General features: G+C 35.9%; 1 protein-coding gene across 1 annotated transcript; it reads right to left on the minus strand.

The window, feature by feature from the left end:
• Nucleotides 1–395: 395 nt before the first annotated feature.
• LOC112180879 (palmitoyl-monogalactosyldiacylglycerol delta-7 desaturase, chloroplastic) lies at nt 396–8,573 on the minus strand. Its single transcript, XM_024319447.2, has 5 exons — nt 8,237–8,573; nt 7,990–8,130; nt 7,596–7,739; nt 5,115–5,221; nt 396–930 (listed from the first exon to the last, which is right to left on the minus strand). The coding sequence occupies exons 1-5, from the start codon at nt 8,522–8,524 to the stop codon at nt 669–671; spliced, it is 942 nt and encodes a 313-aa protein (XP_024175215.1). The 5' UTR covers nt 8,525–8,573; the 3' UTR covers nt 396–668.
• Nucleotides 8,574–13,813: the final 5,240 nt, after the last annotated feature.

Below are 13,813 nucleotides of genomic sequence, written 5' to 3' on the forward strand. Positions count from 1 at the left end.
CTTTTTGCCAGTCAATATTTATTAATATTATCATTATGATCAATTTATCATCTGCATGGATTAAGTTTTTGAGATTTTTCTAATTAGTTAGTTACAGAAAGACCTAATTGTTGGTGCAAAACTATTAATTTTTGACAACCTTATTTGGTTGATGTCTTTAGTTCAAGACATGAAACTTAGACTAATTTAAAGAAACGGTAAAATAAGAACATGAAAATATATCATTTCAATATTGATTGGTACTAAAATAGCATTATTTTTGTTTATCCAACTTAAATTTTACTGCTACATATTCTACATATTTTGTTTTCGTGATAATTTTCACCAACATTTTAACTAGCTAGCTTCACAAAATGCACACAAAACATGAGGATTCCTCATTCACGTATGGCATGCATCAAATAGAAATAATTCTTACAACAGATTCACGTTTTACACGATCCATATAATACTTAATCCACAAGTATGATAGTGCTCTCACTCACCAGACAAACAACCAAATTTATTGTTGACGTACATCACAAAAGAACAAGGCAAACAAACGGACACACACCCATTTTTGATCGATCACCATGGCATATATCTTAACAATCCAAACATACATTTATTTTTTGGGACATTATATGGTACTTATACATATAAATCCATCCCGTTATTATCTTAGTTTTTCAAAGGTTGCCATTTTGGACTTTTGCTTCAAGCTGCTGCTGCTTTTCCTCGTGGATCATCTTGTTATTGCTTAAAGCTCTTTGTTTCTTCTGAGTCTCAGTTGGAAGCTTCACTTCTGTTGCCAAACCCACAAGTTCAAGAAATCTTATGACATACCAAGTAACATCAATTTGCCACCATTCCAAGCCGTGTCGAGCTGAGTGCTGAAAAGCATGGTGATTATTATGCCAACCTTCTCCAAGTGCCAGCAATCCAATCAACCTGGGGATAAATAACATTTTTCTCATTTAATTTCCACATACATATATTCGCATAAACATGCTAGAGTGCATATAGCAGCTAAGTTTCATAGAAACAAGATCTTAAATGTTATTTTAAAATGTTAGCCATGCTACCGGGAAAAAAAATCTACACATCTATCACAAAACTAATTTGCAATAGATAGAGGGATTTGATATCGATCTAACATGTTATTCTGCAAGGTTAGCCAGGCTGCCATGAAAAAAAAAAATTAGACATCTATCACAAAGCTGATTTGCAGTAGATAGAGGAGTCCGAAATTAGAGCTGATCTATTTTGCAATGCTTAGATTTTCCGATGACATATTCTATATAGGCTTAATTGTCAAATTATCCCATAAATTTGGATATAATTGTTAATTTACATCGCAAACTTGCAATTGTGAAAATTAGTCTCCACAACTATAGTACCCCGAAAATTCGTTATTATTTTTCGAGGATTTTCTGAAATCTAATTTGTGGTTACAGGACAGTTTCATGGTTCATGGAATGATTGCAAGTGTTTCGGACGAATTATTATTCGAAGAATATGGTTTTAGGGGGGGAGGGGAAGGTTGACTTTTTATACGTTGGGTTTCTCTGAAAACTTCCTTCACAAAAGTCGTAGAGCGCTTCGATACGAGTTCGTGGACATATGGAACACAAAAATTAGAGTTCGTATGAGAAAGATATGAGCAATTGAAATTTTTGGAAATTTCTATAAATAGGAAAATTTCCAGGATTTTTTCATAAAACCCCAGAAATTTCCTTTTCTCATTTTCTTCCCCAAAATTCTGTCCGTTCTCTCTCCTCACCCCAGCGGGACCCGACCCAAACCCGGTGATCCGAGCCGAGTTTTCCGGTCGTTCCTGATGTTCGCCGGCGATTAGACCAACGCAGACGTGGTCACCGCCATCTCGCTGTCCACACTCTGGTGCTCGACGGAGACGGAAACCACTGAAAAGTGGAGATCTGAGTAGCTACAGTAACCGAAATCGGATCCGGCCGGATTTTCCTAGTTTCCGACGACTCCTCGGCCGATCCTTCTCGGTTTTGGAATCTCCTCCTCCTCTTGATCATCCTCATACCTGCTTTGAAGGACGATTTTGGGTGTGGAGTGAAAGATCGAGGTTTGAAAATCAACGGTGCACAATGAATCTGGAGCTGATCAAACAGCAGAGATTGATCGATCTTGTAAGCATGATCTAGGACGATCTAGACCGATCTAGGCTTAGCTCCAGGTATGAAAGTTTATCTACTCTTCATGATGAACATTTCTGGATGGCTTGATTGTTGTGATTTTGAGTTTGGTCCTGTGGCGGTGTTCTACCGCCTGTGACAGCGCTGTGGTGGTGTTCCGACTATGTAAGGGATAGTTTCTGGTTTTATAAATCATCTACTCGTCGATATGAGCGTTTTGATATATAATACATAATTTTTGGTGATCGAATAAATATGTTATGATTTTTACGGTTTCGAACCGTTCGATTATTCAATCCGTGAGGAGTCGAGCATTCGATCGACTTATGGTTTTGGCATATCAATCGTAGAAGTGTTCTGGAGACTTTGGGTGGTCTCGGAAGTGGTTCCGCCTTGATTGGCGTTACTTTTGGGGATTTAGTTCAAAACGAGGGTTTCGAACTTTAATTACTTTGTGATTCATGCACTGAATCGAGACCCTATGTGTTCAGGTGCTTGTAGGACTTATTGAACGAATTGCGGCGATTGTGCTTGTTTTGGTTAGCGTGTAAAGAAGCAGCATGATTCAAAGGTGAGTAAATCTCACGATATTCGTTATGAGCATGGTTGATATTTGTTATGAGCATGATCAATATTCGTTATGAGCAAGATTACCATATTGTCTTGGAGTTATTAGGTTAACTATGACTATAGTTGGTATTAGTTTCATTCCTGAGTGAATGACTACGTATATACATATTTACGTGAAATATATATGTATTGGTGCAATTGTTGTGATATGGGCAGCATCGTACGTACTGAGTTCAGTATCGTTGGAAATAGTGAAATTAAGTATTGAGTTGTGATGATAGAATTTCATTTGTTGAGATACTATCGGTCTAGTATGACCATCTTAATTGGTGATTTAAGATATGGTAGCTTGTGTAGGAATATTTGTGTAATGAATCGTTGAAATCAGTGTGATGAATATTGTGATATTTGTCATGTAAAGCTTGTGTAGGAATATATGTGTAATGAATCACTGACATCAGTGTGATGAATCTTTGTGATGATTTCTGTTTGTGTGATGACCAACAAAATCTGCATGTTGATCAGTCAAACATTGCTATCTGTGTGATAACCAGAAAAATATGTGTGATGATCAGTCTGACATTGCTATCAGCTGTGTGATGACTAGTGAAATCTGTGTGATGATCAGTAGGATGATGGCTATCTATGTGATGACCGGTGGAATCTGTGCGATGATCAGTGTGATGACTGCTCGGTAGCGGAGCTGAATTGTTATTAAGTTAACATTGATCGAAAAGACTGCTATGATGGTCGGGGCTACCTACAGATGTCAGAGTGTGGGGTTACTATGACTACTATGACTTGAATTACTTGACTTAATGTGACCTCCTGAACTAAACTATATGTAGAGGTTACCATGAATTGTTTTGCTTGTTTTGAATTGTGATTGCCTTGTTTTCTTCTTGATTTTATTGATTAATGATTTGATTTATCTTAAGAGCCATAGTGGTGACGAATTGTACCCTGTGGTGAGGATAGGAAGGTGATTCATTGATTTTCACCTTTGATGTCATGTTGATGACAAAGGCTCTAGTGGAGAAGGAATGAGTGTGATCTTGGAATTCGCCGTAGTGTGTTAGAATGGTATCAAACATTTCTTGAGGAAGTCTTGTTTGACTGAAATTTGTGTAATTGGATGCTAGGTTAAGAATCTGAGCATGAGGCTTTAGTCACGAGTTGACTTATGTAAGCATGATATGGAAGGATATGGAATTAATGGTTGTAGGCATGAGTTATGTGCATATCGTGTTTAGGTTGAGGTGACTTAAAAATGTATTTCTGCTTTGTGGTTTTGAGTTTACTTATACAAGCTTTCATAAACTTACCAGGTTTGTTGTGTGGCAACCCGGTACACTATTCAATGGTGTAGGGGTTAATCCTGCAGGTCAGAGTAATAGTGGCTGAAGCTGAGGTCGCGTACTGAGAGCATTACAGTAGGAAGACAATTTTGTGACTTCACCGTTATTAAGACATCCGCTCGTAGTAAACTCTGAGGAGCATTTACTTATTATTTTGTTGTGGCAATTTAATTTGTAAACTTGTATAATATATGACTCTGCGGAGCGGTTATATATTGACATTGTGGGTTCAGGGCATCAGTATGTACTTGGTTTAAAAGGAAAAAAATTTCTAGGTATTTTGTATTGATTGCTGAACCATCACGCATGTATAATTATGAGATTATATATATCGATTTTTAATTCGGTTTAAAAATTGGGGCGTGACAACAACTTAGGAAAAATTGCTAATTTACACCATATCCGTCAATTCTAATATTTTCTATCCAAATGTGAGGCATGTGTCCTGAACATGAGGGGTAATATATATGGTTATTTTAATTTTGGAGTTTTCTAATTAAGAGCAAATATACATAAAAATGAAAAATATTTTTTAGATTTTGAGATTTATGGCCTTCGATTTTTTTTTTTGTTAAATAACATTATATGTTTCAATAAGAATAAAAGTTAAAAATTATTGAATTGATGTTGTCATTCACCAAGAAACCACTAATTTAATTAAAAATGGAGTTGGGATCATTTTCAGTAATTGTGAGTGACAACCTCAATCTTATCAAGTGCTAATTTTTAATGTAACTATCTTATTGAGATAATATAATGTAATTTAATTGCAAATAAAATGACAAAGTGTGTGTGGTTTTTTTTCAATGTATATTTGTTATTAATTAAAAAATAATAATGAATGACCGTATTAGCCCTTATATGTAGGGGCACATCCCTCATATTTGAATGTAAAATTTCAGAAATAACAAAGGGGGTGTAAATTGACAATTTTCATCAAGGTCAAGAGGTTAATTCGGGAATTGCAAATTTGGAGTGCAAATTTTACAGGGATGTTTTGACATTTATGCCTTCTATATATTCTCCAAAAAAATCTTACCAATTGTTTCTAGATAAATCACCAGTTTCCCATATTTGTTGTCCCCATGTATGGCAGATTGAATTTATTCCAAATGTAGCATGGAGAAAAAGTACTGTCCTCACTCCCTGCAGGAAAAAAAAAAAGCAAGTTAATTAATATGTAAAAGGGAAATTTGATATTACACACAAAAACAAACAGTAATTTACTTTATCCATCGATCATTCGAAGGCAGAAATTAACCACCAAGAATTTGTTTTGCTGGCAGCAAGTGCGAAGAGGTACTAGTTAGGGTGGAAAAATAAATTAAAATAATTTTGAGGTGATTGTTTCCAATTAATAAAAAAAGAATCTTTTGGTGATAATAGCAAATTAAATTTAGGGTCCTTGACCCAAAGCACTAAAATTGGACAAAATTATTCCACTTACTCAACAATAGATTTTTATTCTTTGTTACCCAATTTAACGTAGAAAGACAAATTTACCCTCAGTCAAATTAACAAACTACTCATATGCCCACGATCGATCTCTCTCTACTCTATCCTCCGATCTGAAAAACTCTCTCTCTCTCTCTCTCTCTCTCTCTCTCTCTCTCCCCCCCACCTCCGGTCGACATCGATCCACTCTCCAGTCTCCACCTCCGGCCGACGTCGATCCACTCTTCAATCTCCACCTCCGGCCGGCGTCGATCCACCCCCTATCTCCAACTCTGGAGCAAGTTGAGTTGTTGCCCAGATTCCATTGTAGCTCGTCGGTGAGCTCACACAAGCTCGGTCCCGTCAGCCCAACCTTTATCGCACCTCCTGGACGCCTCACCATCTCCTTGGCGTCGCCAATGGCCTCCTAGACGCCTCTGGTGCTCGATCCATGTTGTGGCAGAGGAGAAAGATGATTGGGTGGCCAGAGCTTTTCTCTGGGTGCCCAAATCAATTTCACTTTTTAGTTTTTTTTTTTGGGGTAAAATGGGGACACAGAAGGAAAGAAAAAGGGTAATTTTATACACACATTGCAATTTTCTTGATACACACCTCTTCAAACTCGCTCTCTCTCTCTCTCTCTCTCTCTCTCTCTCTCTCTCTCTCTCTCTCTCTCTCTCTCTCTCTCTCTCTCTCTCTCTCTCTCTCTCTCTCTCTCTCTCTCCTGCATCCGTAACAACAAGAGTATAAGACCCTCATTCTCTCTTTATGTGCAATCCTCTCTCCCTCCCTCCAGCCAGCACTATCTCTTCCCTCTCTCCCCATCCTCTCCCCTCTATATCCTGGCTCTAATCTTATTATTTTTGGAATAATTATGGTCTACAAATTCAATTGACAAGCCTTATATCTGCAAAAGTGTAAAAATCCCAAATAAATTTTAGATTTAAAACCTAAATAGATAAAGCGGCACATTTTTGTAAGTTCACTTCTAGCCAATTCAATGTTCATTTTCAAGCTTCTTTTCTACTTTAGAAGTTGCTTTTAAACATCAGACACAAAGAGCTTTGGGAAAATATATGATTCTCATGTTTGAAGTTCATAATAAGGAGCATTTTTTCTTTTCTTTTTGTTTACTAAGCATCTATGCCCCCAAAAAGCTTGATATGATAAAGAGTTTCACTGAATGCCACTGTAAAGATCACCTGCCAACAACCCTCCTGTACCCAATGTGAAAGTGTGAAACTGGAATTTTGGAGTTTATTTTTTAATTTTTTTTTGAGAATGGGGTAAAGTGGTGATTTAAGAACTTACAAAAAAGTGGGATGTGTATATATAAAATAAAGATGTGTTAATAAAATTTCTCAAAGAAAAAATGAAAAAAAAAAAAAAACAAAGTTTCTATTGGGGCAATAGAAGTCTGTTAAAGGTTTGGAGCAATAGACGTTTTGAATTGATATAATATTCTCGTTTTTTTCTTTAATCAAAGTTTTATTTGTCTAAATTTAAAGAGCTTAGTTCCTATTCTGTCACTGAAAGTTCTATTGGGGGGCAATAGAGGTTTTGAATTGATGTAATTTCCTCTCTTTTTTTTCTTTAATTAAAGTTTTATTTGTATAAATTTAGGAAGATTAGTTCTCATTCTGGCGACTGAAAGTTTTATTGGGGAGCAATAGAGGTCTATTGGGCGGTAATAAATCTTTTCGGCAACCTATGAGATCTCCGATGACCTTTTTAGAGACATTCGGTGAGGTTTTGGAGACATTCGTTAGCCGAATTCCAGCCGCTAGTGACCGAACTCCGACGAAGTCTCCTATGGTTCCTCTCTCTTCCATTCTCTCTCTTTCTCTCTATGTAACAAATTAAGGGGTGAGGGTAAAATAGTCTAAAAAATAATAATAATAATAATAATAATTAAAAAAACATAACCAATTATTAGGGAATACCTTATTAGAGTCTTCATAGGTGAGGGGGAATTAAAAAAACTTAATGGGGTGAGTGGGGAAAAAATCTCTATAATTAGGGTAAATGGACAAAAACCCTTAAATCTAACTAACAAGAAGAACAATATATAGGAGGTGCGTTTTACCATTCCCCAAACCAAAAACGGCATTCCTCCCATAAAATGTAATAGAACTCCGAGAGCTATATAATGAAGAGGGTATGTATAATGGAGAAACATATAGTACGGTTGTCCTTTCAAATCTCCAACATTCTTTAGTCGTGGTTCATACTGCAAAAAGAAATTAGAATTTGTAAGCTCAAAATATATATTCTTCTGTTGTCCATTATTGGCATATATATATATATATTTTGGTTCCAGGATTCCATAGTTTCTACTAATCAATCTTTTTGCTGTTAATTTTCTGCTTATATCTGGCATAGTTAAATTGTATGTAAATTATCTTAACACCATGGAGATTAGTAGTGAAGAGGGCTAGGATTCAGACTCCACCAGAGGGAGAGAGGGAGATAATATATACATTTCCGTTTCGACCACGGTAATCGATTGCCGAACCAACATGACTAAACCAGAATCCTCTGACTGGGCTATGAGGGTCTTTCATAGTGTCTGTAAACTGATGGTGGGATCTGTGTACGCTCACCCAATCAAGTGGACTTCTCTGCAAATTTAAAACATGTTACCGACCGAAGAACAAAATATAGAAGTTAAAACTCATCATCTCATTAATCTTTTTTAGACTGATTAGGTAAATTTGAGACACAAACCTGAAATGATAGAACCCCACAATAGGCAAAGAAGTACTCGAGCCATCTGGGAAGCTTAAAGCTTCTGTGGGAGAGATTCCTATGGAATGAAAGGGTTACACCGACACCTGAGACAAAGTAGAGCGCAATGGCCAGCCAAAACGCAGTCCAGGTGAAGTAAAACGGCGCAAAAAGAGAAAGCAAGTGCAAGAAGACGAGGCTGGTCAAACTGCCTATGTCTATGACGTTCCATTCCCTCCCCCAAAACTCCACTCGCCATTTCACCAGCCAATAGTCCCAATCAAGCATTTTAGCACAGCTTGATCTACCTGATTCTGTGTCTTTTATCTTCTGTGCGTATGAGAATACAAGATATAACGCACTAGGTGGTGAGAATATATTGCATGGGTTATTGTATTTGTGTGTTAGTTTTATATAGGGGTGATGGAAACGCTATTTTTTTTTTTGGTCAGTTGGTGGTTGAGGAACTCAAGTACCTTTGTGTTACCCAAAAAATGATTAACCAAATAAGCATGATTCTCATACGCACCAATGTACGTTGTAGAGGACAACATTATTTATTAATTCATCCACCACCAATGTTGTAGAGAACAACATTATATGTTGTAGTTCATCCACCACCAATGTTGTAGAGGACAACATTATTAGGTGATGATATTAAGGTGGACAACATTTTACATTTTAGAGTAATTTAGAGTTTACATTCAAAATCAATTGGCAATGAATGGAGTGACCCAAACCCTTATAAACTCATAGACAAAGTCTCATTTTCCCATGTGGGATGTATATATTCTCAACCATGAAAGAGTTGGTGCATCTAATGCAATATTGACATAATATATATAATTCTGCTTAAATGTTGTTACTCATGTAATTTTGTTTTAAAACAATATATTCATTGAACCGTGAAACAAGATTTTTGAATACTAATGTTTATTGCCGGCTGAATTAGTAAGAGCAAATGCACCGCAACATGGTCTTGCCTCTTAATCAGCCCAGAATCAAATGCACCGCATGGGTTATTGCCCAATTAAAAGCTGATCGACTAAGTACACTGGCAGCTTTTGCCTCTTGATCTGGTCGACCAATTCAGTGGGACTTACGTAATTAAAGCATATGAAACACTTTATTTTATCTGCCAGCTTGTTCTCTTCCCACTTTTGACCTTTGCTACAAAAAAGAAGACAGAAACAGAGAAGAAGGGGAAGAAGAAAGAGAAGCAGAAGCAAGGGCAAAACTGAGAAGAAAAGAATGTACTCTACAGCAGATGAAAGTCTTGCCTTATAGGGGTGCACCAAAATAATGAAAGGCAAAGGCAAAATCAATGAATAGTGCATAATTAGGAGGCAAAACCTCTCCTTTTGCCTTTGCCAATTGCCAGTTGCGGTGCATTTGCTCTAATGCATACATGTTACATCTTAGTAAAATAATACACCGTCTACTTACGTAATGTATTTTTTTCTACATTGACTTCCCCCACTTCCTTTCATAGTACATACAAGTCGAAGACGGCATTAATTGGGTAAATGTCAGAGAATACATGATCACATGCTCTAATTAATTTGCTAACAACTAGTTTGTCTAGCTTTGGATGTGCACGTTATTTATTCGAATTATTAAGAGAGCTGGCCGGTGTTTACTGTTCCTTACTGCCAGCAATTGATGGTGGCCGGAATCACTGGTTTATGAGTTCTCATTTTGATTATTTTTAGTTGCTTGATGTTAATTTATGAACCGGATTGTGTCTGTTTAAGATTGCTTTTGAATTGTCAAAAACACTTTTTAAAATTGCTGGCCGGAATCACTGGTTTATGAGTTCTCATTTTGATTATTTTTAGTTGCTTGATGTTAATTTATGAACCGGATTGTGCCTATTTAAAATTGCTTTTGAAATGTCAAAAACACTTTTTAAATTTTAAAAAACTTGTTTTTGTACGAGGAATCACTAACTTGCTTATCAAAACCACATTTAAATGCTTCTAGCTAGAACTCACTCAAGACGCATTATATTTTGTTTTTACAATTGTTATACAATTTATAACTAATTTTTTTTATATTAATTCAAAAGTTTTTTTTCTGACCACTTTAAAAACTATCTCCAACAGACCCTGAGGTATTGAGTTTATTGATTGTCGTAGGATTTGAGGCCACGTATAAAAACTTGGTCATATCATATAACCAGAACCTATGTGGCATGGATGATGCTGAGAGATTCTCCTTCCCCAAATATATAACACTACGCATTTTGCCCGCGCGATGCTGCGGATTTATGTTTTTTTGTATTTTTTTCTTCAATTTTTTACGCAATAGAATAGTAATTACAGCCTAAGAGATGTTTACCGAATATATTATCATTTAATTTGTTATACATATTTAAAAAGATGGAATTTTAACCAAACTGGCCGGAATACACACATATTTAAAAAAATGAAGTTGGAGCTGGTATTATAATATTCTTCTCTTTCAAGCATCCCATCATACAGCTCACACCCTCTTTGATACTCAATTCACATTGAAGAGGTGCTGCATCAGTTCGGTGTAGGTTGAAGCAGTAGGCAAATAAATGTGTTGCTTTCAGATCACAGTGACTTATTGTAGGGTTTGAGCATTCTTGGGAGATATAGAAGCCTTTGAATTACCCCTTCAATGATGTGGACACGTTGCTCCCAATCCAAAAGATTACATCTACTTCGATCTGTATGAAGGTAGATTACCAACCATGATTAATTAGTCATGTACTGATGTACACAATGTTGAGCAGACTGGTTCCCACACATCAGACTGATAAAATTAACTTAAATTGGTCTTAGCAGCAGGCTTCTTTCAAGCTTATATGTATGGAACAGCTGATTATGCCTTTCTAAGCTATTGAAATAATTGAATGTGATTCAAAATTTGAAATCAAAGGAGAATGTAGATACCAAAGAGGTAGTGACCCAAGCTTTTGTTTGGCATGTACTCATATATCAGCATCTTTTCTTCCCTCTTGGTGCAATATCCCAGAACTCTAACCAGATTCACATGGTGCAGTGTTGCAGCAAGTGTAACCTTATTTTGAAACTCTTCCAAGGCCTTGGTTTGAAGTTTTCGAAAGTCTTTCAATAATGTTTGCTGACCCTTGCTTAATGCACCCTAGAAAAACCACACCAATTATTAGCATATTCCTACAAAGCACCAACTTTTAGACAGTGATATGAAGTAAAGATTCTGCATTGCATTTCAAAATTTATATAATGATTGTCACTGATGCTACCTTGTATACAGATCCAAAGCCACCGTCTCCAACTTTTAGACAGATTAGGAGCACTGCTGTTAAAACTCTGTATCTGGAATTACATTTAATAGCCTAAAACTGATCTTTTAATGTTGTCTATAATCCCTAATCAAAAACAGAATAACCCCCAAGGTTTAGCCAAAGAACTAACGTAAAAAATAGTAGTGATTCAACACATATATATATATATATATATATATATGTATATATATATATATATACAGAGCGGAGCTCCACTTTGAAAATTAACGTGTGAAGTTCAAGTTTTGGATCACTTTTCGGTCGCATATCCACATCTCGACCGTTCAGTTTTTAGGTACTAGTGTATAGATCGTCTCTGCAAATTTTCTGCCAGAATGATGATCGTTAAGGTATTTATAATTTCCTTAAAGCTAGGTACAGTTCAGGTTGACAGATTCAGTCCGTCCATTGGTTTAAGTGAGTTAGATACCTTAACGATCATCAATTTGGCTGAAAATTTGTAGAGATGATCTATACACTAGCACCTAAAAACTGAACGGTCAAGATGTGGATATGCGATCGAAAAGTGACCCAAAACTCGATCTTCACACGTTAATTTCAAAGTGGAGCGCCGCTCTGGATAAAATATATATATATATATATATATATATATATATATAATTTCTCAGGTAAGGATATTCTTACCTAAGCTTATGGAATGGATTTCCAGTTTTTGGCCACTTTTCGATTATATATTCACATCTTAACCGTTCAGTTTTTAGGTCATAATATATAGATCATCTCTGCAAAATTTCAACCAAATTAATGATCGTTAAGGCATCCAAAACTGCAATTTACACGAACGAACCGAATCTGTCGAACCAGAACTGTTCGTGTACATTGTTGTAATTTGCAGTTTTGAATGCCTTAACGATCATCAATTTAGCTGAAATTTTGTAGAGATGATTTATACATTAGGACCTAAAAACTGAACGGTTAAGATGTGAATATGTGATTGAAAAGTGGTCAAAAACTAGAAATCCGTACCGAAGCTTAGGTAAGGATGTCCTTAGCCAAGAAGGACTGTGTGTGTGTGTATATATATATATTAACAGTTTAGGAAGATTACTAACTAACAATCAAAATCCACATACATAAATTCTGGAATAAATACTCAAGAGTAAACTTACCGGCCAATCTAATTTTCAGTTTATATCTTAGGAGTGTTGGGGTTACTTCGCTTGAATGTGTCACGATACCAGCCATAACACGAGTATGATTCCACATTCCCATATTCATTTTCAATCTAATCAAATAAAAGGAAATCTTTCAATACTTTACAATATATTTCTGTAGAACAGAAGATAGATTGACATGAGCATGACCCAGTACAATAATATATCTAAGCATATGTACATGAACGTACAATAATGATAGGGCCTCTTGAGATGCAAATAGTTTCACTTTTTTTTTCATCATATACACAATCAATTGTTCATCTATTCTACCGAAGACAAAAAATAATCTTAACTACAAATGTTTAAGACCTTAACTTAAATCAGATAAAGTGAAGGTGATTTCAATTACCATGATAACATCATTTGCTATTTGAATCTAACAGTTTGGCAGGTTATCGAACCAAACAGGGCTTCATTAGATATGAAGTCCGTCACATAGTACTCACTAGAATTCGTGCCCGCGCGTTGCCGCGGGTTATAGAATAAAATCTGAAAGTTTAATAGGATCAAGAATGTAGTTGAGAAGTAAATTTTATAACAAAAGATGTAGATCATGACCTAATAACATTACCACTAATGTAGATGTTGTGGTAGTGTTAAAAAAAAAAAGGCTTTCATAGTTTAAAGTTAACATAGTTACAGTTGCTGCTGGGACAGCTTCCAAAAAATAGGTTGTTTTAGTTACAGGCTAACGTATCTGCTTGCCAAAAGTAGGTGATGATGTCTATTAGCATTAGAAAGTTGCTAGCCTAGTGATGGACGGTTATGAAGGTTGTCCAAAAAATTGCCAAAAGTTGTTAGCCTAGTGATGGACGGTTATGGAGGTTGTCCAAAAAGTTGCTTCCTCCAGTTCTTTTTACACAAAAAGTGTCATCGTACTTCAGTCTGTTTTCTCCTTGTTGAAGGACTTCATGGATGATCCTGCTGATTCAATACTGCCTTCCCTGTCATTGAAGAAGTGAGAGATCACGAAGTGTATTTAGTGATCAAATGTTATGCAGAAATAGTTTATTAATACTGATATTTGGGAAACTGAAAGATTTTTAGATTGAAGATGAGTGCAGAACACAAATTTTTCTATATTGACCTTAATTAAAGGTCTAC

This window comes from Rosa chinensis, chromosome 7 (assembly GCF_002994745.2).
Source record: "Rosa chinensis cultivar Old Blush chromosome 7, RchiOBHm-V2, whole genome shotgun sequence".
Classification (NCBI taxonomy): domain Eukaryota; kingdom Viridiplantae; phylum Streptophyta; class Magnoliopsida; order Rosales; family Rosaceae; genus Rosa; species Rosa chinensis.

What these genes read in the sequence shown, in the direction of transcription:
- LOC112180879 (XM_024319447.2), bottom strand. Translation starts at nt 8,524, where the DNA reads ATGCTTGATTGGGACTATTGGCTGGTGAAATGGCGAGTGGAGTTTTGG. An exon ending in CGTTTTTGGTTTGGGGAATG is followed by an intron (nt 5,222 to 7,595) that starts GTAAAACGCACC and finishes TTTTTCCTGCAG; the next exon opens with GGAGTGAGGACAGTACTTTT. An exon ending in GATTTATCTAGAAACAATTG is followed by an intron (nt 931 to 5,114) that starts GTAAGATTTTTT and finishes ATTTATCCCCAG; the next exon opens with GTTGATTGGATTGCTGGCAC.